At 39.0% G+C, this 27,144-nt stretch overlaps 2 protein-coding genes across 2 annotated transcripts; both read left to right on the forward strand.

The window, feature by feature from the left end:
- Positions 1-11,221: 11,221 nt before the first annotated feature.
- LOC307169575 (uncharacterized protein) lies at positions 11,222-18,945 on the forward strand (the record flags this gene model as incomplete). Its single annotated transcript, XM_079890309.1, has 4 exons — positions 11,222-11,424; positions 11,538-12,539; positions 12,652-12,728; positions 18,252-18,945. 3 exons carry the CDS (start codon positions 11,222-11,224, stop codon positions 12,671-12,673), a joined length of 1,227 nt encoding a protein of 408 aa, XP_079746435.1. The 3' UTR covers positions 12,674-12,728; positions 18,252-18,945.
- Positions 18,946-21,615: 2,670 nt separating this feature from the next.
- On the forward strand, positions 21,616-26,567 carry LOC307170442 (uncharacterized protein). The gene is made up of 3 exons (XM_079891528.1): positions 21,616-22,781; positions 25,916-26,017; positions 26,097-26,567. Exons 1-3 carry the CDS (start codon positions 22,103-22,105, stop codon positions 26,153-26,155), a joined length of 840 nt encoding a protein of 279 aa, XP_079747654.1. The 5' UTR covers positions 21,616-22,102; the 3' UTR covers positions 26,156-26,567.
- Positions 26,568-27,144: the final 577 nt, after the last annotated feature.

Consider the following 27,144-nt stretch of genomic DNA (forward strand, 5'->3'; position numbering starts at 1 on the left):
TTTTGCTTTAAAATTAGCAAAAATCACTATATCTATGTTATATATATTTTTTAGTTGTGTACTTACATTATCCCGACTGTTTCCAACAACTTTCAAACCAGGAGAAATTGTAATTTAATTTTTAGACACGGCACGTTTCTTTATTTCCGTTTTGTCGCCGTCAATGGCGTCACATCCGCGTTGTCCCTGGTTTCCGCTCGTACTGCCATGGTAACCAGAGCTATGAGCAGAGCCCTCTGATTAACCAAAGCGACAGACGTGGACAACTGTGGAGTTCGCAATGTCTATCTGCACGCTGTTGTTGTTTTGTTCAAACATTACGGACCATGGCAAGCAGACTTTGGATAAAAAAGGAGAACTAAAACGAGAATCAATATCAGCGCGGTGTTTTCGAGATGCCGAGAGCTCCCATAGACAGTACATAAACGAGAGCTCCACGTCCGAGACTTCGACCGCTTCTACATGTACTCATTAAACAGGTGAGCACATTTACATAAAACTAATCAATTTTATATAAACGTTAGTTCAACAATGATAAAATGTTAGAATATGATCTGTATGTTATTCTAATGTTGATCTAGCTTACTGCTAGTCTCATACAGACAAACTAACACATACTTTTCAACACATTCAAATGCAGTTTAGTGTGCTAGTGTAACGTTAGACCAAGTGAAACAGCGCTGCGTTAACTCACAAGTTTAATCTGTCTAATAAACTGACCTGTGAGTTGTAATTCTGCGTGTAGTTCGGTAGAATGAAATGTCCATATTCCTTTTATATCCGCGGGACTCGCGTCGCGTGTGGAGCTGATAGCTGTCTCTTAGCAATCCCGAACTGCTTCATATCACAGTCATGATAAAAGCATCGATGTATTCAGTCATCCATAAACATTATTAGATCGGCCGGCTTGATGTTGACGACAACATCCATAATTCTTAGCATGTGTTGCGTCATCAAACTACGCCTTTGTTATTGTAAAGAGGTTAGCGACCCCTAGTGGAGAAAAATTCCATACTGTACGTTTAATTAGGTAAATCGATCTAATAGATGTTTAATATTTTGGATATTTCTGTTGATAAATTAAGGAGTGGTTGAATATGATTTCACTTTTCTAACTTTAGTTAGTGTGTAATGTTGCTGTTTGAGCATAAACAACATCTGCAAAGTTACAACGCTCAAAGTTCAAAGCAAAGGGAGATATTTGCTTTTAAAGAAAACGCTTTTTAAAGACTACAACAAACGGCTGGTAGAGACTACACGGGTTAATGACATCACCAACCCTATAATTTACATAAACCCCGCCCCCTGAACACCATTTATCAAGACAGAATATGCTAATCAATGACTAGAAGATAACTACACATAAATTCATCAACTAACCATTCAGAAATGTTGCTTCTACATGTTGTCACTTCTTCCTGAGTCTCACCATCTTTCTGACACCGGTTTGAACATAAAAAGGTTAAAAGTTTTTTAAATTTTCAGTGCATGTCTGTGTGAGGTAAAAGGACACTCTTGAAGCTCCGCCCCCTGTGCCGGGAGCAGCAGCTCATTTGCATTTAAAGGGACAGACACAAAAACGGTGCATTTTTGCTCACCCTCAAAAAGTGACACCTTTAACATGCTATATAAAAATATCTGCGGGGTATTTTAAGCTAAAACTTCACATACACATAAAGACTTATTTTACATCTTGTGAAAAGGGCATTATACAACCCCTTTAATGGGAACACTTAACAATAAGGTCCATTAGTTAATGCATTAACTACTGAGGAGAGCGGTGATCCGTCTATAGGGTAAAGCTGAGCACTGGCTCAAACGAGAGCATGGGTAGAGATCCAGGAGTCCCACTGGAAAGAAACCAGGATGATGATGATGTCTGAGAGCTAAACACAGTGACAAACAAAGCACTACAGTGAGAAAACAGACTGAGAGTGCTGAGAATCGCTCAGCGAGCTAGACAGCTTCAATGCACAAGGCAATCTTTAAATAAGGGGTAATAAAGGTATTAAATGACATGAGAAAAACCCAGCGAATCGACGAGCACTTGTCAAAGCTAAACAAACAAAGGCAAAGGGAAGCACGCAGAAGAAAGGATCAAACTTTCCAGTGAACTTTTCTGGAATCTCAACATCTTTGTTAATGTTATAGTTAATAATAATATAACTGTCCATTGATAATTCATGTCAGCTCAAGTCCATTAAATAATGAACAGATATAACTTTTGATTTTAATAAATGTTTTAGTAAATGTTGAAATTAACTAAGATTAATAAATGCTCAAGTATTTTTTAATGTTCATGTTAACTAACTAATGTTAACAAATGAAACCTTCTTGTAAAGTTGTACCAGTTTAAAACAGAAATCTTACTGAACACACACTGACCCACTCTGAGAACCTGTTATATTAGTATAAAATAAATGATGGGTGGAGTTTAAGGACAGTTTCAGTCTGTCAAAACATATCAGTCCTCTGTCAGATATTAATCAATCAGAAGATGGTCAGTCATTAAGTAAGCATTATTCACATTAGGTTGCTTCTCAGAGGTTATTTTTCTCGCTTTAGGTTCGTTAGCAAACTCTTGAAAGATGTTTCGATTTATTTTATATGCTGGATTGGCTTCACTGATTGGTAGATCAATACTAACAGGTAAGAGGTCTATTTAAATCTAAATATGTGAGTATATGTGATGTGAGAATACATGTAAGAGAATTACATCTCTGCCACAAAAACGATTAAAACAATTGGAATATATTGTGAGATATCGTATTTAGTATATTTGTGTAGAATTTGAATTAATGGTAGAAACTGCCTGAATGATTGTTCAAACCACAATAATGTTAAGGAATATAAAGATTGCAAGATTTCTTACAGTCTTTGGTAACAAAATAGCCAAAATTATAATCTGTTAATCTGAAATCAGATCAGTTTTTAGAATGAAAAATGAAACCATAACAATAATTAATTTGGTATTAATGTTTGTTACATTAAGTATTTAATACAACATTCAAAATACCCAAGAAATAATTTATTATTAATGATTAATTGGATGTTAAAATACTTTTCCTACCCCATCTTCATAAAAATAAATCACAAGTCAGGCAAACAGAATCCTGTGGTTCTCTCTTATTTGAGTGAATACACACATGGTGATTCGGTACTGAAACTCCTCTTCACACAAGTGGGTGAAGTTTCATTGTGTTCAAGTTGATCTGTATTATAATAACTCAGTTCTTGCTCTACAACTCCTTAAATGCCTTAATAATTACGCATTACATTCCAAAGCCAACTGCCAACAAAAGGCAAAGCAAATTATTCCTGCGAATACAAACCAAACTTGTAACTTAAGTTATTTTGATTGTGTTTGTGACAAAGGTAAAAAAGCACTCTATAACACAACTGATAATGAAATATGTTGCACGGTTCATGGTCGTTTTCAGTATTGTGTTACCAAAATGAGACTTCCCTGTCAGAGCACTTTAAGGTGTTGTAGCTGAGAGGTATTTATTGAAGCAGGTTATGTGACATACCTGGGTATGTTTGAGGGTAAGTGTAACCACAAAGTGTGATGTGCGGCCAGCAACAACAGTTATAAAGCACTTGATTCTGCGTAGCTTTGTGGAGTTAGACACGGGACAGCAGGAGGCAGTTTATCAGGAGCTTTTATTCCCTGACATAAAACACAAAACAAGCAGACTCTTTGTGAGTGAATCGCCCTTGTTTTCTCTTCCATGCAGTTAAAGGGACCCAAAAAAGGAGCATGAAACATAAATTGAGTTAAAAAAAAAATCACATTAAATAAGAAAATAGTATGAAACAGAAAACATACCTGATATAAAAGACAAATAAGCAGCTGCTTTGGGTGAATTGCCCTGGTTATCTCTATAAAACAAATACCATGTACACATCACCATGTGCTCTCATTTCCAAATATTTAGGCAAAAGACAAAAAAAATTATACAAAGGAACCAGCATACCTCTAGTAAGCAAGGTTTGGGTCAATCAACCAAGAGTGCGGTGTTTGACGATAAGATTTGAATTGAATTGAATTTAATTTAATTGAAAATCTTTATTTCAAACTATTAAAAAGAAAAAAAACACATAAATAAAATAAACAAACAACTAAAAAAAGAAAATTTATAACAAAATAAACAAAACAATATTTCAGCATAATACTTATGGAAAACCCCCAGGTCCCACATTATCAGTTTTCATAATAGTTCAAAGACCTTTCCAGCCAATAGGATGTCATTATGATAGCCTGTGCTATCTGAATTGTTGCATGTGTTTTTATATAAAAAAAATTAAAATAAAATGTGGTTGTTTATCAGATTTTTTTTTTTTTGTGCAAATCTACTGGTCTCAAACCAAAAAAAATTAATGTCAGTGGTAACATAATTTAACATATTTTTCAAATAATCAAATATGTGAACAACAATAACAACTAAAACAAAAAACCCAAACAAACCAAACCATAACAGGCACAAAATGTAACCACTCCCTTAATCAACAAATCTGTCAAAGAATGTGAAAAAAAATCTGTCAAAAAAAAATATTTTTTTATTTAATTTTATTTTTACAATTTTTATTTTAGTACATTTTATTTTATTTATTATTTTTTTAATTATTTCTGAGTTCCATCAAAGCCAGCTTGTAATTAAATTATTTAAATTAGCTCTGTCAATTTATTAAAATATTTACTCATGATTATTCTAACAACTTTCTTTGTAGTTACTTCATTCTCTTTATTTTTACAGACAGAAAACTAATAATATATACATTTTTGTGGGGGTTGAATTTAGGTACATATTTATATAAAGATACCAGACATAGGTAGATTTGTGTAACAGTGCATATTTAGGCAGAAGTAGTTATATAAAATATCAGATATCAGATAAAATAATTGCCAAGTAATTTTTTCAGGTTTCTCAGAAAACAAAAACCTGAAAAATAACTTCAGAGGTTGAGTAGATTTTCATTCTTCTTGATGCAGCTGCCATCTTGAAAAGCTTGTAGAATTGCCTAAGTCTCATTGTCTTTTGACTTAGGCAAAATAAAACGGCCTAAGTCACACACATAGGCCATTATACTACTGGGGTAGAATTGCATGATCTGTTCAACTGAGGGTGTGGGCGATTTTACCAGAGGTGGCCAGCATCATGAGGAGATGACTTAAGCAAAAAAAATCATTTTTGTCAAAAAATTACTTAGGCAATTATTTTAGGAAGGTGATGATTTTAGCCCTTGCTAACGGATTTGTGGGAGGATCCCTTGTGAAGTAATTCAGTTGCTCACTTTCATTTGAACTTTGCCTTCAAGAAGTGACCCTTCCCGCAAGGCCCTTCAAGGGTTCAAATATGCTCATAGATTGCTCTTTGTCTCTCTCATTTTGAATTATTGTTTTTTCCCAAAATGCAAACTGTTTGACCTAAAAGACTGAACCTTCAGTTTTTCGAATCTGTGTAAAACGAACTAATCAATCTTTTAGCACAAAAATGGGTCCCACTTTATATTAAGTGGCGTTAAGTACTATGTACTTACATAAAAAAAATAAGTACAATGTACTTATTGTGTTCATGTTGTATTGTAAAACACTTTTGCTGCTATTGAGGTGTTATACGGGTAAGGTTGGGGACAGGTGTGGTGGATTGGGTAGGTTTAAGGTGTAAGGGAAGGGTCAACTGTGTAATTACAAATGTAATTACATAAATTAATTACAGCTGTAATTACATGCAGGAATTTTAAAAATGTAAGTACAATGTAAAAACATGTAGTTACACAATAAGTACATTGTATCAAATGATTAATTTCAATGTACGTACATGTAAGTACATAGTACTTAAAGCCACTTAATATAAAGTGGGACCCAAAAATGTAATGCGGGAGAATTTCTGTCTTTCCTCCAAAGCCATTGAGCTGTTTTATTAAGGGCAAGTGAAGTTGAAAAGGTGTTCATGCCTGATTTTTAAGTGTCACTATCCTTCGTTCACATATGAAAATTACACAGAGAATTATAATTGTTAGTGCTTGGTTAGAGTGATCAACAATGCATCTAATTATATTTAAACCATGTTGAAACAGAGTTCAACAATTCAATTATATTATATATCCATCTTTTGCCTTTCTTCTATTTTATCTATTAAAGCTTTGTTGTTTATTTATTTATTTTACATTACTAGCTGCACAAACAACAGAGAATCAAACAGAGAGTTCAACTATAGCAGAAACTGAATCTGCTCCAACAACACTGGCTGAACCTACAACAACTGAAGTCACATCTGCATCTCTTCTGGAAACAAATACTACACCAGCATTTATATTGGATTTAACAACAACAACTGAAACCACATCTACAACTCAACTGGAAACATCAACTGAACCCACATCTACATCTGAACCAACAACAACAACTGAATCAACAACCATAGTTCAACCAACAACAACTGAACCCACATCTACATCTGAATCAACGACAACAGCTGGACCAACAACGATAGTTCAACCAACAACAACTGAACCCACATCTACATCTGAACCAACGACAACAGCTGGACCAACAACCATAGTTCAACCAACAACAACTGAACCCACATCTACATCTGAACCAACAACAACAGCTGGACCAACAACGGTAGTTCAACCAACAACAACTGAACCCACATCTACATCTGAACCAACAACAACAGCTGGACCAACAACGATAGTTCAACCAACAACAACTGAACCCACATCTACATCTGAACAAACGACTACAGCTGAACCAACAACCATAGTTCAACCAACAACAACTGAACCCACATCTACATCTGAATCAACAACAACAGCTGGACCAACAACGATAGTTCAACCAACAACAACTGAACCCACATCTACATCTGAACCAACGACAACAGCTGGACCAACAACGGTAGTTCAACCAACAACAACTGAACCCACATCTACATCTGAACCAACGACAACAGCTGGACCAACAACGGTAGTTCAACCAACAACAACTGAACCCACATCTACATCTGAACAAACGACAACAGTTGGACCAACAACGGTAGTTCAACCAACAACAACTGAACCCACTACATCTGAACCAACGACAACAGCTGGACCAACAACGGTAGTTCAACCAACAACAACTGAACCCACATCTACATCTGAACCAACGACAACAGCTGGACCAACAACGGTAGTTCAACCAACAACAACTGAACCCACATCTACATCTGAACCAACGACAACAGCTGGACCAACAACGGTAGTTCAACCAACAACAACTGAACCCACATCTACATCTGAACAAACGACAACAGTTGGACCAACAACGGTAGTTCAACCAACAACAACTGAACCCACTACATCTGAACCAACGACAACAGCTGGACCAACAACGGTAGTTCAACCAACAACAACTGAACCCACATCTACATCTGAACCAACGACAACAGCTGGACCAACAACGGTAGTTCAACCAACAACAAGTGAACCCACATCTACATCTGAACAAACGACTACAGCTGGACCAACAACGGTAGTTCAACCAACAACAACTGAACCCACATCTACATCTGAACAAACGACAACAGTTGGACCAACAACGGTAGTTCAACCAACAACAACTGAACCCACATCTACATCTGAACAAACAACAACAGCTGGACCAACAACCATAGTTCAACCAACAACAACTGAACCCACATCTACATCTGAACAAACGACAACAGCTGGACCAACAACAATAGTTCAACCAACAACAACTGAACCCACATCTACATCTGAACAAACAACAACAGCTGGACCAACAACCATAGTTCAACCAACAACAACTGAACCCACATCTACATCTGAACCAACGACAACAGCTGGACCAACAACGGTAGTTCAACCAACAACAACTGAACCCACATCTACATCTGAATCAACGACAACAGCTGGACCAACAACGGTAGTTCAACCAACAACAACTGAACCCACATCTACATCTGAACAAACGACAACAGCTGGACCAACAACCATAGTTCAACCAACAACAAGTGAACCAACATCTACATCTGAATCAACAACAACAGCTGGACCAACAACGGTAGTTCAACCAACAACAACTGAACCCACATCTACATCTGAACAAACGACAACAGCTGGACCAACAACCATAGTTCAACCAACAACAAGTGAACCAACATCTACATCTGAATCAACAACAACAGCTGGACCAACAACGGTAGTTCAACCAACAACAACTGAACCCACATCTACATCTGAACCAACGACAACAGCTGGACCAACAACGGTAGTTCAACCAACAACAACTGAACCCACATCTACATCTGAACCAACGACAACAGCTGGACCAACAACGGTAGTTCAACCAACAACAAGTGAACCCACATCTACATCTGAACAAACGACAACAGCTGGACCAACAACGGTAGTTCAACCAACAACAACTGAACCCACATCTACATCTGAATCAACAACAACAGCTGGACCAACAATGGTAGTTCAACCAACAACAACTGAACCCACATCTACATCTGAACAAACGACTACAGCTGGACCAACAACGGTAGTTCAACCAACAACAACTGAACCCACATCTACATCTGAACAAACGACAACAGTTGGACCAACAACGGTAGTTCAACCAACAACAACTGAACCCACATCTACATCTGAACAAACAACAACAGCTGGACCAACAACCATAGTTCAACCAACAACAACTGAACCCACATCTACATCTGAACAAACGACAACAGCTGGACCAACAACAATAGTTCAACCAACAACAACTGAACCCACATCTACATCTGAACAAACAACAACAGCTGGACCAACAACCATAGTTCAACCAACAACAACTGAACCCACATCTACATCTGAACCAACGACAACAGCTGGACCAACAACGGTAGTTCAACCAACAACAACTGAACCCACATCTACATCTGAATCAACGACAACAGCTGGACCAACAACGGTAGTTCAACCAACAACAACTGAACCCACATCTACATCTGAACCAACGACAACAGCTGGACCAACAACGGTAGTTCAACCAACAACAACTGAACCCACATCTACATCTGAACCAACGACTACAGCTGGACCAACAACGGTAGTTCAACCAACAACAACTGAACCCACATCTACATCTGAACAAACGACAACAGCTGGACCAACAACCATAGTTCAACCAACAACAAGTGAACCAACATCTACATCTGAATCAACAACAACAGCTGGACCAACAACGGTAGTTCAACCAACAACAACTGAACCCACATCTACATCTGAACCAACGACAACAGCTGGACCAACAACGGTAGTTCAACCAACAACAACTGAACCCACATCTACATCTGAACCAACGACAACAGCTGGACCAACAACGGTAGTTCAACCAACAACAAGTGAACCCACATCTACATCTGAACAAACGACAACAGCTGGACCAACAACGGTAGTTCAACCAACAACAAGTGAACCCACATCTACATCTGAACAAACGACAACAGCTGGACCAACAACGGTAGTTCAACCAACAACAACTGAACCCACATCTACATCTGAACAAACGACAACAGCTGAATCAACAACCATAGTTCAACCAACAACAACTGAACCCACATCTACATCTGAACCAACGACAACAGCTGGACCAACAACGGTAGTTCAACCAACAACAACTGAACCCACATCTACATCTGAACCAACAACAACAGCTGGACCAACAACGGTAGTTCAACCAACAACAACTGAACCCACATCTACATCTGAACCAACGACAACAGCTGGACCAACAACGGTAGTTCAACCAACAACAACTGAACCCACATCTACATCTGAACAAACGACTACAGCTGGACCAACAACGGTAGTTCAACCAACAACAACTGAACCCACATCTACATCTGAACAAACGACAACAGCTGGACCAACAACGGTAGTTCAACCAACAACAACTGAACCCACATCTACATCTGAACCAACGACAACAGCTGGACCAACAACGGTAGTTCAACCAACAACAACTGAACCCACATCTACATCTGAACAAACGACTACAGCTGGACCAACAACGGTAGTTCAACCAACAACAACTGAACCCACATCTACATCTGAACCAACGACAACAGCTGGACCAACAACGGTAGTTCAACCAACAACAACTGAACCCACATCTACATCTGAACCAACGACAACAGCTGGACCAACAACGGTAGTTCAACCAACAACAACTGAACCCACATCTACATCTGAACAAACGACAACAGCTGGACCAACAACGGTAGTTCAACCAACAACAACTGAACCCACATCTACATCTGAACAAACGACAACAGCTGGACCAACAACGGTAGTTCAACCAACAACAACTGAACCCACATCTACATCTGAACCAACGACAACAGCTGGACCAACAACGGTAGTTCAACCAACAACAACTGAACCCACATCTACATCTGAACAAACGACTACAGCTGGACCAACAACGGTAGTTCAACCAACAACAACTGAACCCACATCTACATCTGAATCAACGACAACAGCTGGACCAACAACGGTAGTTCAACCAACAACAACTGAACCCACATCTACATCTGAACAAACGACAACAGCTGGACCAACAACGGTAGTTCAACCAACAACAAGTGAACCCACATCTACATCTGAACAAACGACAACAGCTGGACCAACAACGGTAGTTCAACCAACAACAACTGAACCAACTACATCTGAACCAACGACAACAGCTGGACCAACAACGGTAGTTCAACCAACAACAACTGAACCCACATCTACATCTGAACCAACGACAACAGCTGGACCAACAACGGTAGTTCAACCAACAACAACTGAACCCACATCTACATCTGAACAATTGACAACAGCTGGACCAACAACGGTAGTTCAACCAACAACAACTGAACCCACATCTACATCTGAACAAACGACAACAGCTGGACCAACAACCATAGTTCAACCAACAACAACTGAACCCACATCTACATCTGAACCAACGACAACAGCTGGACCAACAACGGTAGTTCAACCAACAACAACTGAACCCACATCTACATCTGAACCAACGACAACAGCTGGACCAACAACGGTAGTTCAACCAACAACAACTGAACCCACATCTACATCTGAACCAACGACAACAGCTGGACCAACAACGGTAGTTCAACCAACAACAACTGAACCCACATCTACATCTGAACCAATGACAACAGTTGGACCAACAACGGTAGTTCAACCAACAACAACTGAACCCACATCTACATCTGAACAAACGACAACAGCTGGACCAACAACCATAGTTCAACCAACAACAAGTCTAACAACAACGTCTACCACTCAGTCAACAACAACTGCACCAACGTCTACCACTCAGTCAACAACAACAGCACCAACATCTACCACTCAGTCAACAACAACTGCACCAACATCTATCACTCAATCAACAACAACTGCTCCAACGTCTATCACTCAATCAACAACAACTGCACCAACATCTACATCTGAACAAACGACAACAGCTGGACCAACAATGGTAGTTCAACCAACAACAACTGCACCAACATCTACCACTCAATCAACAACAACAGCACCAACATCTACCACTCAGTCAACAACAACTGCACCAACGTCTACCACTCAATCAACAACAAATGCACCAACGTCTACCACTCAATCAACAACAACTGCACCAACATCTACCACTCAGTCAACAACAACTGCACCAACATCTACCACTCAATCAACAACAACTGCACCAACATCTACCACTCAATCAACAACAACTGCGCCAACATCTACCACTCAGTCAACAACAACTGCGCCAACATCTACCACTCAATCAACAACAACTGCACCAACGTCTACCACTCAGTCAACAACAACTGCACCAACGTCTACCACTCAGTCAACAACAACTGCACCAACGTCTACCACTCAGTCAACAACAACTGCGCCAACATCTACCACTCAATCAACAACAACTGCGCCAACATCTACCACTCAGTCAACAACAACTGCACCAACGTCTACCACTCAGTCAACAACAACTGCACCAACGTCTACCACTCAGTCAACAACAACTGTGCCAACGTCTACCACTCAGTCAACAACAACTGCACCAACGTCTACCACTCAGTCAACAACAACTGCACCAACATCTACCACTCAGTCAACAACAACTGCACCAACATCTACCACTCAGTCAACAACAACTGCACCAACATTTACTACTCTAACAACAACAATAACGACAACAACTGCACCAACATCTGCACCAACATCTACCACTCAATCAACAACAACAGCACCAACATCTACCACTCAGTCAACAACAACTGCACCAACATCTACCACTCAGTCAACAACATCTGCACCAACATCTACAACTCAGTCAACAACAACTGCGCCAACATCTACCACTCAATCATCTACCACTCGATCATCTACTACTCAGTCAACAACAACTGCGCCAACATCCACAGCTCAGTCAACATCTTCATCTACAGATGTTCTTCCCCGAAGTAAGAAAAATTAATTTTATCTGTTTATGCAGTTTTTATCCACCAAGATTTTCTTATTAAAATTGTATTCACCTATGCTGATATGAATCTAATGTGAATTTTTATATGACAGCATTTGCTTATGCAACTTTTAAAATGAGATCCTTTGTTGAGCTGAGCGATGATGAGATCATTACATATATTGACAAGGTAAGCTAATATTTTGTCTTTCAACTATTCTGTCTAATTTAAAAAAATACTTTCTGTTGAGTTAAAAAAAAGATTAAGAACAAAAATATATCCAGCAAGCAATTACAATTGAAATGTATTGTATTCATGGCATGAAGGAAACAACAATTCTCATAACCCCTTAACTCTCTCTTTTAAAAGGGTTATATAGAATTCAGAAACCCCTTGTTATTAGCGCACTGGTGGCCGTTAAGTGAACTGCACCCAGCAACTTATTGCTCACACTCCTGCACACATAATTTACAAGAGACTGAACGTGATTCAATACCCCAATATAGTCACAACAAAGTTCTTTTTCGTTCTTTGCTTAGAAGTAAAAAGAAATTGGAAATACCTTTGCAGTGATGTACTGTTAACGAGAGCGACGTTTAGATGGATATGTAAATATCATATGTGCTGTGCGCTTTTCTCTTAATAACAAAATAAACACATAAAAAAAAATGCAGGAAAATGCATCTCATCATAGAGAAAGATGTGGATATGTTCACACAAGCTCTGCAATTCACAGGCATGTCGAACGATGAGGTAAAATTACACTTTTATGATACTTTTTAAAGTATATTTGATACCATCTGGCTATGTGAGACTATTTTGAATGAATCCCTTTTCTTTGCATGACACATTGACATTACGCCAGCGGGCACTGGACGTCAATGTAACATCAGGAAGATGTTGGACTCCAATGTTGGACAGATGTCAAAGTTTGGTTAAGAATGAAAACCCGGTTGGCGAGTAAACCCAACATTTGTTTGACGTCAAGCGCCAACATTGGACAGATGTCAAATATTGGTTGAAAGTGAAAATTGCGTTGACGTCTAAACCTAATTTTTGTGTGACGTCAAGGTCCAATGTTGGGCAGATGTCAAAGTTTGGTTAAAAATTAATTTTGATCTGATGTCAAAACCTAATGTTGTCTTTACATCAAACTCCAACGTTGGGCAGACTTTGCATTATGGTTGGAATAGAAAGAGATCTCTCAAAACCCAAACTTATCAAACTTTTTACCAAGCCAGGTTTTTGTTAAAGGGCACCTATTATGCAAAATTCACTTTTACATGGTGTTTGAACATAAATGTGTGTTGGCAGTGTGTGAGCAAAACCACCCTAGAATGATAAAAATCCACCCAGTAGTTTTTTTACTATCTCAATAAATCATAAGCACTGTCTCAGAACACCCTGTTCTAGATTTTCCTCATTGTGACGTAGAAATGAGCTAAGCCCCACCGACGTGATTTGATTGACATCTGGTTTTGGCATAGACCCCGCCCTCGGTGATCTGCATCCTCCATTGTTTCAACGACAGCCGGTAATGTCTCCTAAGAAGTGTAGGTCTTCCGTTGTGGGATGTAAGAATGGACATACTAGTCTTCACTGACATCAGAGCCACTGAAAACGCAGCGGATGGATTTTATTTATGAAGAAAAGGCGCCACTTAAACTTCCTAAATACGAGAATCATGTTCTGACTGACTGTTTAGTGAACGAGGGTCAAAGTTAATCCTCAAGTGTGCATGTGTATGGTTTTTGCTCATACTGTTCGCGATCCAACGTCACCTCCAGAAGAAGTAAGTGTATTTTATTATTTTTGAGCAAATAGTCATTTCAATCGATGTCAGCCAGTTCAACAACAAATGCGTCTAAAGCTATTTATTGTCGTCGTCATAGGATGTCTCACCAAACAACGTCAGACTGTTTTATGTCACGTACATTATTTTTTACAGCAATAACAAATGTAAAATGAATACCTCTCATAAACGTCTATCTCCCTACAGCATTTGTTTTCTGGTTCTGTAACGTTAGCCATCTTCTCATATTTGCCACATAAGCGTGTTTGTAAGTTAGTTTAAAAAAATGCGCGAAAGTTTTTGTGTGTGTGTGTTGCACATCCATAATTGCAAAGGGGACGCGATTAAAACTTTGTAAGTACATAAATGTATCAAACAACCATTCCGAGACGTTTAGTCTATTCTCATTCGTGTTTATTCTGTGCCGGAGTCTCTTCATCATCTAGGTCCAGCAGCAGGGCGGGGATATGCAGCTCATTTACATTTAAAGTGGTATAGACCAAAACAGCTCTTTTTAAAACAGGCCCCAAAAATGACATTTTCAAATGGTTATAATAAATTAACTGTGGGGAATTTTGTGCTGAAACTTCACAAATACATTCTGGGGACACCCAAGACCAATATTACATCTTGTAAAAAGGGGCATAATAGGTGCCCTTTAAATGAAAGATCAACAAACTGTGAAACTTATACCATGGTCAGACAAATGTCAAGACCCACTGTCAGCAGACCTAAAATATGAATTTTTAGAAATCAGCAGAGAAAGTTAACAAACTTTAAGTACTCAGTGAAATTGAAATGTTTGACGGTTTAATACTTTAAAGACACTGCTCTAACTGTGCACTTTAGATCAGTGTTTCCCAACCCTGTTCCTGGAGGCACACCAGCACTACACATTTTGGATGTCTCCTTTCTATTTCTGGTCTTGGAGTCTCTACTAAAGAGCAGATGAGTTGAATCAGGTGTGTTTGATTAGGAAGAGTTGGGAAATGTGTAGTGCTGGTGTGCCTCCAGGAACAGGGTTGGGAAACACTGATCTAAAGCACACGGTTAGAGCAGTGTCTTTAAAGTTCCCGTTTGATACGGTTCGCTCATACTGCGTCGCTAGACGCAATGAGAAAACTACCTTTTCTCCAATTACTGAAGATTATAGAATAAGCTGCACGAACCTATGGTCAGAAAGCCCGCCGAAATGGGCGGGGCTATCCCTCTATATAAACAGGCGGCTGAGAATGACGCTCCTCCCCTGCAACTATCGGGTGAGTATAACAGAGCTTATTTCTCTAAAAGAGCAATTTTCCGCCGCATCTCTGCCGTGCCCGTCCCCACAAGCCACGTTCATTGAAGACGGAGGCTCTCACTATGTTAAATGCAATCTTAGCCTTGGCACCCTTGGGCCCTTATTCATGCGCCCTGGGCCAGGGCCCCAAAAACAACTGTCGTTTCGCAGTTATAAGCATGGCTCGATTGGACTGGGTTCCCATTGCACTTAATTCAAACCTTAACACTAAAACGTACCCCAGACGTGTGCATTTACATTTATCTATTAGGAGGAAGTTAGTATATGTTGAGAAGTCACACTTGATAACAATCTGAACCCCCATCAAGTCAATGCTTCTCATTTTTTAAATGTTTGAAACCACTTGGCACTTCAAGTGAATTAACCAGAATCAGTAATGAGGAAATTACTCTGCCCTGTTCGCACCTTAAGAGTATATATTGAGCGCTCTGCCTCGTTCAGGCAGTCAGAGCAGCTCTTTGTGTGCTTTGTTGGCCACACCAAAGGACATCTGGTTTCAAAGCAAAGACTGTCCCACTGGATAGTGGATACGATTGCGTTGGGCTACGCTTCAATGGGTCTACAGTGCCCCATCGGATTAAAAGTGCACTCCACCAGAGGCATGACCAGATTCTATAACCTGGATGTCCCTGGGCTACAAGCACGGCTCCTGTCTGTGTAAGCTGGGCTTCGACCTCTACGTGAGCTCAACCCGCTAGAACACTCCATGAGACTCTGACATGTAGTCCGAGTCCATTGTGTTTGGGCTGTTATACCGACCTATCTTAGCCTTGGCACCCTTGGGCCCTTATTCATGCGCCCTGGGCCAGGGCCCCAGAACAATTGTCATTTCGCAGATCTAAGCACGGCGTGATTGGACTTGGTTCCCATTGCATTTAGCGACGCAGTACGAGTGAACCGTATCGAAAGGGAACTTACTCGCTTCAGTTGAATTAACCTGATTCCCTATGGCAGAACGCCCTCTTATGGATAGCCCCAGCCTTTCTCACCATAGGCTCATGCAGTTTCACGCATGCATCTTCAGTAATCGGAGAAAAAGGATTTTTCCCGTTGCGTCTAGCAACGCAGTACTCGTTCCCGTTATCTCATCGAACCAAGGTTGCGTTAGTAACCGAGTACGTTTTATCAATGCATTTCTCACTTTCCAAACCACCACCAGAATACCTTTGGCAATGTTCTAAACAAATAGAGATTAACTAATCCAAAAAGTTGCGGTTTGCTTTGAGTAGGGCTGAACAATTAATCGCAATTTACATGTAATAAATCTAGATGGCTTATCGCGATTTTAAAATCGCAAAGGCTGCCATTATTTATTTATTTTTTGCAGCTTGTCACTGATGTACGGCTCTGTAAACGCTGCTCCATCTGAAAGCACTGTGAGTTTGAGTCACTTGTAACAAAACAACATGCGTCAAACATCTTTCCAGAACATGAGAAGCATTTATAAACCTCTTGTCCAACAACAGACAACATTTAATAACATGCATTTACTCCAAACTCACTTCATAACGACAGTTGAGCTCCTCCTTCTGTGAGATGATGTGCTTCTTACACAGAATAAGTCAGTCGTGTATTTATAAGTCATGTTTAATCAAAGCGTTTCAATCTTCTGTTTATTCAGCTACAGCGATAGGGATTTCCTGGAATGATGCGCATTGTACTGCATGTTTATCGTGTTTGCGTGAGAGCGCCCTCTGGCGTTCAGATGGGGCATTATTTACTTCCGATCAGCTGCACTCATGCTGCCTTCATGTGCTATGGAAAAGATGATATTTTCCACTTGTGAACTGGTATTTACCAGTGTGTTGTGTTCAAGTGCTTTTGTTGTCGTAATGTAATACCCGCAAGGTCTGTGTCAGTAGAGTATCTTTTTTATCTTTACAAAAAAACAAAACAAAACAAAAAACCGTAAATGTGGTGCTATTCTAATTATTAAAACATAATTAATAATTTAAAAAAAATAAAACGACATAAAATGATTAAATATGAACCAAGGAAATTGCGGCAAAGTTGAAAATTGAGTGTTAACGCATTATATTATAATTGTTAATGACACAACATTGTATAGGCTACAAAAACTATCCGCTAACAGTATTCACGACTCTTGCGTTGCTCTCCGCCATTTTGAAAAGGTCAAAGGTTATCTCACCTTGGCAACTCGTGCATCAAAATATTCTACGAGTTGCCCAGTGGAAAATACCACATGAGGGGGTGTTCATGTGCATTTTCCACGTCGGCTTTTGGTATTTACCATAATTACCATAGCACGTGAAGGCACCACTGACAAGCTGCGCATAAGATAATCGCAGCCTTTGCCAAATCGCGTGTGGTTTTATTGCGATTAATCGTGCAGCCCTAGCTTTGAGATTATTCAAATTGGGTTCAGGGCATAAACTGCCTGTGGACCAATGAGAAGTCCTGTCCTTCCCATGCTTGAGGAAGTCCTAGCATCCTTATCAGATGGTGTTGGAATTTTTTTTGGTGCTAATCCACCAAGATCCAATCGAAATGTAGCAAACCTTTCTCCACTGTGGCAGTACAAGATGGGCCCTGCCATAAAACTGGGATCTGGAATGTGTTGTTCCTAACATGCATATAAATTTGTCAATTTTCATTTCAGTTTGCCAAGATTTTCTCAGCAAACATTAATGGGACCATCAAGATTACTGTGAAGAAACAAAGAAAATTGTTGGCCTAAGGATCTGACATGGAAAACTTCTGTCCGTCCACATGCAATCTCAGTTGGCACTTTACACATTAAACAGGTTTAGTCAAGTCACTTGTTTAAATAAATTTCCTGCACATAAATGTTTATTTTTAATAACATATTTATAGACATATTTTCAGTGTGTAACTCAAATTCTATGTGTTTCTATAATGTGAAATATCAATAAAACCCTTTTCTCCAGAGTTCCTCCTATACTGTTTTTATAGCCACACCAATTTGACATTTTAATGTGCTATAGGAAAATCTAAAGCTTATATAAATAAATTATAAATATATTTTAAAAACCTTGGCAACATTTCTGGCGATTATATACTCTGGCCAATGCAAATGTTGTTACTTATTGTACTAATTTTATCTTAATTCTAACCTTAACACTAAAACGTACCGCAGACGTGTGCATTTACATTTATCTACTAGGAGGAAGTTAGTATATGTTGAGAAGTCACACTTGATAACGATCTGAACCCATCAAGTCAATGCTTCTCATTTTTTAAATGTTTGAAACTTGGCACTTCAAGTGAATTAACCAGAATCAGTAATGAGGAAATTACAAGAAACCTAAATAAACAAACTGTTATGAGAAGATAAGATAAGAAGTATCAGTCACTTTTTTCCTCACATTTACTTATTTAAAAACTTTTTTTTCAATCTCATCTTAAATAACCAGATAGCGTGTCGTTATACCAAGAATGATTGATGGATCACAACCAAATTTCAGAAACTTCCCCGGCTCAAATTTTTTGATTTGACATAAATCAAATTATAAATATGAAAGCTAACATATTAAATGTCACAGATGTATATATTTACGGAGTAATCCACTATTTTGTCGAGGGGGTCAAAATGACAGTTTTCACTTCTGTCATTTGATTATTTGATTTTTTACACAGAGATTGATAGTTAAATCTGTTGACTTTAGAAATCTTTGTTGCATTATAATTCAACGGTGACAGTTCAAAAATGGGGGAAACGCACTTCTTGTGTTTGACCTCTGGTTAAGTTCACATGGAATGACCCTGATGGGATTTGCATGATGTTTCCTCATACTGAAAATCTGTGAATAGTCACCCTGACCTGCAACATATTTTAGTCATATGCAAACCTGGTCTGACTTATAAAAACTAGTGGATGCAGTTTCAAAACACATGACTGCCACGTTTCAGTCAGATAAGAAAAATAAATAAATAAATAAATAAATATCTCAGTGCATGCATTGTTTTAGTTTGGAAGCGCCACCGCTAGCTTAGCTTAGCATAATGAATGGAATCCTTTGTTGCCAGCTAGCATGTCATGAGTAAAAGTGATCAAAAATAAATAATAATAAATATAAAAATAATAAATAATATTTTGTTTTATTGAAAACTGTCACAAACTGCTCTGAGACACAAAGGTTGAGGATCCAAATGCAGTTTATTGAAAGGGTAATCCCAAGTCAGAGCACAGTAAATCAGTCCAATCAAACAAACTAATCCCGAGGGTGAGACAGGAACGGGAAAACCAGGACACAGGCAGATATCAAGAACCAGGAACATGGAAAACAGAGGAAAACGCTCAGAGATGCAGTGTAAACAACTAACAAGACTTCGCAGGGAATGCACGTGAAAGCCAGGCGTATATGGGGAGAGCTAAACAAGGTAAAGACATACAGGGGAATGTGATCATGGCCAAAGCTCTAAAATAAGAACAACTTACATTTATGTATTACATTTTTCTGTATTTTAAGATTAATATTTAATGAAATATACAGACATTATAGCAAATAAAATACATTTTTTATTCTTTCTGCTGAAAAACAAAACAAAACAGGTTTTAGATTTCATTTTGTGAGTCAGTTTCCTGAGAATGCCATGTGACTGATCAGATTCAGAACTCCAGTTAATATAATGCAATTTATTACTCCTATAACTCCTTATTTTACAGCAGCTTTATTGATCAGTTGAATAGTGCTTTTATTAAAATCACCAACAGATTATGTATGTTTTAATGCATTTGATATTGTTAGTGAGCAACGAGCAGGTAAACATGATGTTACGTGTCAGATTAAATGACAACAAATTTACAATGATCATGCACATGATTAGTAACTTTATCATCCTTTGCAATGAAGAAGACTGCAAATAGTCATGGCTGGTCAAAGGTCGGGAGGACTGTTTACCCAAGACTTCAGCTTATCATTAATTACAAAGCTAGTTATTTATTGAAAAATATCCTGAGGGGAACTGTTTGAATGTTTTTTAATAGCTAACTTTGACATTTTAAGTTTTTAATATATATATATTCACAGCTCTGCCAAGAACAGATTGGGTTTTGGCCTGTCCAATTAATATTCATGAGCCTCTCTTCTGATTGGCCTGTTGTTTTCTGAGTGACGCACGGCCAGGCCAACACAGGTAACTAGGGTCATGTATGCTGTAGCCTGCTGTGGTATGGTGATGCTCACAAGTAAGGTAAATAAAACACCTGTAATGATGGACATTGCTGAGGGAAATGCTATCCGGCTTTATATGTTCGAGGCGGACTCAGACCCCGAATCGGCGACGAGACAAACACCACCTCCTTACTTTCGGCGTTATTGTAAGAGTATTATTATACTTCAATGTTGCACGCAGATTTAACGTTAACGCTAATTTAAACTGTCTGTAAACAAACTCAGACTTTTTTTTTTGTCAAATTCCAAAATATGTACGTTAATTGCTAGTTATACACTGATTTTGAAACACTTAACTGGTTTTTTTAATGCAGTATGTAACTATTGCTTTCCTACTGATACAGTAAGTTGACGTGCATCAATTTCTTTTACATTATAAAAAAAAGGAAATTTTGACAATATGGGACCTTTAAACATCTAATGATACAAATGTAAAATAATAATAATAATAATAATTTAAGCCGTTCAAATGTTGACTAATATCTTACTAAGATGCGATTATATAGTGAATAGCCTACTCTTTATTATATAGGAAATGTACCCTGTTTTGTATTCAGACAGTTTAATATATCTTTCAAAACAGTCTAGTACAAACATTGCTGTCACAAAGAAAAACTCCACAATAGTGGGTTTTTTTTCTACAACGTTCAAAATGAGGGAAAAAATAGAGAGAGATTGTTAATCTCAGTAGCATTAACAACTAGTTGTTTGCTATTTGAGTATTACAAGGTAATACAATACAAAGTATTATAATATCGTAAATCCTGCAAAGTTTTTTTAAATATATTTTAATAAAAATAAATAAATAAAAAGAACACTGTGTTATTGGATTTAAATGCGGATACCCGTTAAAAATGAAAGGACAGCAATGATTTTGATATCCCTGTAATTCTGGGATTTATAGTGCCTGTTTAAATTACTGTTATAATTCTAATTTGGAACATAAAGTGTATTTAAAAAATAATAATTAGGAAAAAAAAAGATTTCACCTCCACGGCGAGCGTCTTGTAGATCTTATCGCCACACGTGCTTGGCCAATCAGAGGAAACTCATAGCCTGTAAGCCCCGCCTATATATTTGCTTATCCAATCAGAAGCAAAGCTCCACTCCCACCTTCACGGCGAGCTTGTCAATCTTGTGTAAATAAACCCTCCTACACACGAGGCGGACACGTCCACTTTCACGGAGAGATTTCTGCAGTTCTTCATGTAAGATGGTCGCGAATGAGTTTTTCAAGTAAGTTTGCCCTGCTTTGACAACGCTGTCTTGTGCTAAAGACATAAACGAGCTGCCCGGTAAAGGAGTTACATTGGTAATGGCCTCTGAAAGCGAGCATGATGATCCATTCCAGCAAATTCTGCTTCAAATCGGTGGAAAAAGTAACATTCATTTAATAAGCGCGGTGAGCGGACCTGAAGGAGACACCGGCGTTTTACAGGACTTTATCGCTGATATGTTTAATACCGGGGAGCATGAAGAAATCCACGACTGTCTTGGCAACAGCAACGGCGAAATCAAAATCCAAACAAACGTCTGCATTCCCGACCAATCAGAACAAAGTTCATGTGCTCCGGATGATCGATGCTCCAAGAGCAAGAAAGCAGATCCACTCGAGAATAAAAGCGTGAGTTCAAGCAGAAACATCGGCGGCAAGCAGAGAGCCATCAAATGCTCTGTGATCATCTTCATCTTCAGACACGATTATGTGTGTGCTAAGGAGAACGAGGTGTGTTTGAGGGAGATCCTGAAGGACGTGAGAGCGCGCTTAAAGAGGAACGCGCTCCGCCCGGCTCTGCTGGGACTCGTTCACACCGACAGCGATCAATCTGAGAGCAAAGAGTCGGTGGACTTACTGGATCGATCAATGCGATCAGTGTTTATCAATCACCCCCAACAGGCCATATGGACCGGCCGGTACGTCTCAAAGTGCCCGGATGTGTTGCAGGAGATCAGACGGAGCACCTGCCGGGCTGTGAAGTCCTCAATGTCTGCAGGTTAGACGCTCAACCCAGTGCACCATCACTTTCCTACGGAGCCCTTAAAGGGACATGGTGAAGTATATACAAAAATGAGGTGGAGGAACAATTATTTGTCAGTGCTTTTGCGTTCTCTCGAGAAACTTTTACTTTCCGCCAAAAACTTTGCGTACCCTCGCTAAATCTTTGCGTTCCCTCTCAAAAACTTTGCGTTCCGCCAGGGACGGATTATGACTTGTAAAGGCCCTGGGGCCAGTTATCTCCAAAGCCCCCCCCCCCCCCCCCCCCCCCCTCCCCGCAATGAAAAACCCCGAAGCAAAGAAACTGACACCAACAGACAAGACAAGGCAGGTTACTTTTGATCAGATGCGGCGTCAGTCGATTTTGCGGGGGAAACCGGACAATAGCCTGCTATGTAAACCCCCGAAATCATAAGTTGTTATTTCATTGAGCTCAGGGCCGGATTAACAATTTCCTGTGCCCTGGGTAACAAGACTCAATGCCCCGGCGTAGATAGGGGGGTTCGGGGGCATGCTCCCCCGAGAAAATTTGGATTTCTCTGATCTACATATGTGCAATTTAGGACTTTTGAAGGCCAAAAAATTATAAGAAATAGGCTAGCTTTAAAACCTTGTCATTAGATTATTTTTCAATACCCACTCTCTCCTCATCTTCATATTTCTTTTTCTCTCAGTCTTCTTATCCTGGACTATTTCTTCCCCTCCTAAAGCTGAACTTAGTCTTTTCATTTTCGTCTGTGTCAGTGACGAAAGTAAACATAGGCTCAACTGATATTTATACGTTTTATGAATCATTTTCTTAGACAAGTTAATTCACTCAAGGCTACCAGGAAAGCTGTAGCCTAAGTCAGTATTGCCATTAGGAAACTTCTGCAAGCGTTGGAATTTGAAAACGTCTGTTTTTAAATGTTAAAAGTAATTTTAAACAATACAAATTATAGACTACGTTTAACGCAGTTGGAATTGGCAGACGTCCCCTTAAGCATTGTGCGCTGTGGAAACTCGTCAAAGCATTCTCAGGTATAATTATGCAGCATTAATGCACAAATGATTTTGAATGAATATTTTCATCATGTCGATATGCAATGGTCACATAATGTTAAAACTAATCTTGCTATTGATCTTTGTTAGACTACCAATCTGACTCATTTAACTTTACAATAGAGAGAACAGGACTGGCACGAATCTCTTGCTGGAAACTTTGATTAACAGCTGATATCATCATCATAACCTTAAATGCTAAATTCAATGTGCTCTATCTAGTATTGTTATAACTTAGTTATGTTATGTAAGGACATAATATCAGCAGATCTTATACAGATTCTTAAATTTGTAAGTCCACAGGGCCTTCATATTCACATAGGGCCCAACGGTAAGTTCCAGGGAGCCCTCATAGTCCAAGTGCCTTGTTTAAGAGGCCTTGTGTAGGCTATGGTAAACATATATTACAGAATTAATAAACATTTGTTTTCATTGTTAATGGGTTTTCTGAACCAAACTGGATTGCATAGCCTTAAACCCCAGGGCCCCCCCGGGCTTCTGGTAGGCAAGGGCCCCTGGGCACTGGCCCCATAGGCCCGGTCAGTAATCCATCCCTGCGTTCCGCCGAGAAACTTTGCGTTCGCTCTCAAAGAGCTCAAAAGGTTTTGCGAGTGAACGCAAAGTTGCTCGGGGCAACGCTCGACGTTAGCGAGAGAACGCAAAAGCATTGACTTATAATTTACACCACAATGGCCTACCTTTTGTATGGAAGCTTGTTTCCACCATGGAATAAAATAATTTTAAAGATAATTGTGACGTTTTATCTCCCAATTCGGACTCCTTTTCTTACAAAAGGTCTTACGTTCACATCTCGCAATTCTGACTTTTCTCAGAATTGTGAGATATAAATTGCAATTGAGAGTTATAAAGTCCAATTCTGAGGAAAAAACACTGACTTTATATCTGACTTTATATCTCGCAAGTCTGACTTTAGAACTCGCAATTGTGAGTTTATCGTAAAAAATTCACAATTGCAAATTCACAAATCGCATCACATAAATTCATGCAAAATCAGCATTTCATAAAATTTATTTTTTTTTAATGAGATTTTTTTTAAGCTTGTGTCATGTCTAACAAGGAGATAATTGGTACTTACAGAGGTTGTCAGGGACATTAAACGTCATCAAACACAAATACTCATCTACTCACTAATTTGCCTTTACAGACTCGTTGTCTACTCCTGCTCTTGCAAACTATTAAAACTCAAACTTTCCTAAATAAAGACTGAAAGATTTGTCAGAAATTGAATGGTGGTGCAACCGTGCAACTATGTTGTTGTTCATTAACTTAAAGGGATGGTTCGCAGTAAAATCAACCTAGGGTCCTTTGCACCATGACCTCGAGCCAAACACCCCCCCCCCCCCCCCCAGAAGCCTTTTTTACATTATTAAAGAACATTATTAAAGTTAGAGCTTATTTAGAGATATCAGCCGGATGGCTTAGTGCAGGCGCTAATGGATCCAAGGCTGTATCTGGTAAATTACCCCACTAATAATGCCCAGAATGGCACCAAACCTCTACAGTAGCACAAATAGGTTCTGTACTCATAAATATTTTAAAATAGACAGCAGCAATTAACATGTTGTCAGAACTTCTAGTAAAAAAAAATCATAAAAGTTGTGCTCATTTGTGAACAAAATGATCTTGATGAACAAAATGTGTAAGGAACCACAGCTTGGTCATAGAGCTTATTTTCGGCAGCAATCCTAAAGCCATTGGAAAATGAAGCCATTGTAGTCTTTCGAGACTAGCAGATCTAGTAAGCTCCCTACCTAGACAGCATTTGGCCATTACACTCTACAAAATAAAACTAATGATGCCATAGAAGGACCATTGTGGTCCCCCAAAGAACCCTTCAGTACAGCTCTTAAAAAAGCATTTTTTCTTAGTATGAAGAACATTTAAATAATCTAAATCTAAACCTTTTCCACTTTAAAGAACCTTTCGATTTGCACATATGCCTGTTGGGTTAGTTGTGACATCTCCTCTGTTCATGCGTCACATGATTTGGGGAATTATAATGACTGGAGGCCCCGAGAAGAAGGAGAATGCCTCTAATGAGTGCCGTCTCAAAGGCTCTTTATGTTGCAGACAGCGGCGCTGGCAGTAAAAGCGGTGTGTTCTGGCCCCTGAAATGTTTACCAGGAATGTTCAGGAAGCGCCTCAGAGGACAGGCCGACTTCAACACCAACAGTATGACACTCATTCGCGTTTGGTTTCAAAAACAGTTGTTTCTCTATTGATTAATTGTGCAATCTTTTTGCTCTTGCAGCAAATCCAAACCCAGGCGAAGAGGGAATCCCCTTGCAGACGAAGCCCTCGGCTCAATGACGCCAGACGCGCTTCGCAAACACACCGAGATGGCGGAAACCCAAGCCTCAAACTACTTGCCTGTGTTCGACTCAGGTCGTTTATTCTTGCACTATAACTTACCAGTCGAGAAACGACGGCGACGAAAGGCTGCTACTGCGTTATTCATGATGTGTGATATCAGAAGGAAGTCTCACTGCTAGTCGGAGATTATTAGTGTTAAATCATCTATTGCTGAACACTGTGATTGACTGTAATGTATTAATTGCTGTTATTATAAATGAAAGAAACACTGTAAGTTTTGCACTATCCCCTCATGCGATTCTGAACTAACCAAGGAAATGAACTGTAGCTGTTCAGAAACTATTCCAGTGGTTCATAAACCATAATCTTGAATACTTGAAGAATTAAAGTCACCATGAAATCAAAATGGATAGGTCTTGTTTGTGTGTTTTATTTTTATCTGTGCACTTCATTGTTTTATTTTATTCTCGTGCCCTCATTTTCTTTAATCAAAATTACGTACTCTCCCTCGGGCTGGGCAACCTGTCAATCACATCAGATCCACCAATAGCAAACCACAACCATCCATCAATCCCTGTGGACTAAATCAAGCCCCGCCCACATTTGATCTCCTTCCACAAGCGTTTCACTCGGATATTCGGCACAACAGGGAAGACGACACTAGCGCAACTTCCCTTTAATGATGAGGTTTTTAAAAAAAAAAAAAATCATAATTATGACATAAAAAGTAAAAATTATGACAAAAAGTGAATTGTGACAAAGTCTGAGTTCATCATATTTTTACTTTTTATCTCAATTATGACTGAGTACACCATAATGTTGTCTTTTTATATCATAATTATGACTTAGTATCTCATAATTTGTCTAAATTTAGACTTTAATCACATAATTTCTACTCTTACCTCATAATGACTGAGTACATCATATTTTGACTTTTTATTTCATAATTATGACTGAATACATCAGAAGTATGACTTAGTATCTCA

Source organism: Squalius cephalus, assembly GCF_949319135.1.
Source record: "Squalius cephalus genome assembly, chromosome: 13".
Taxonomy (NCBI): Eukaryota; Metazoa; Chordata; class Actinopteri; order Cypriniformes; family Leuciscidae; genus Squalius; species Squalius cephalus.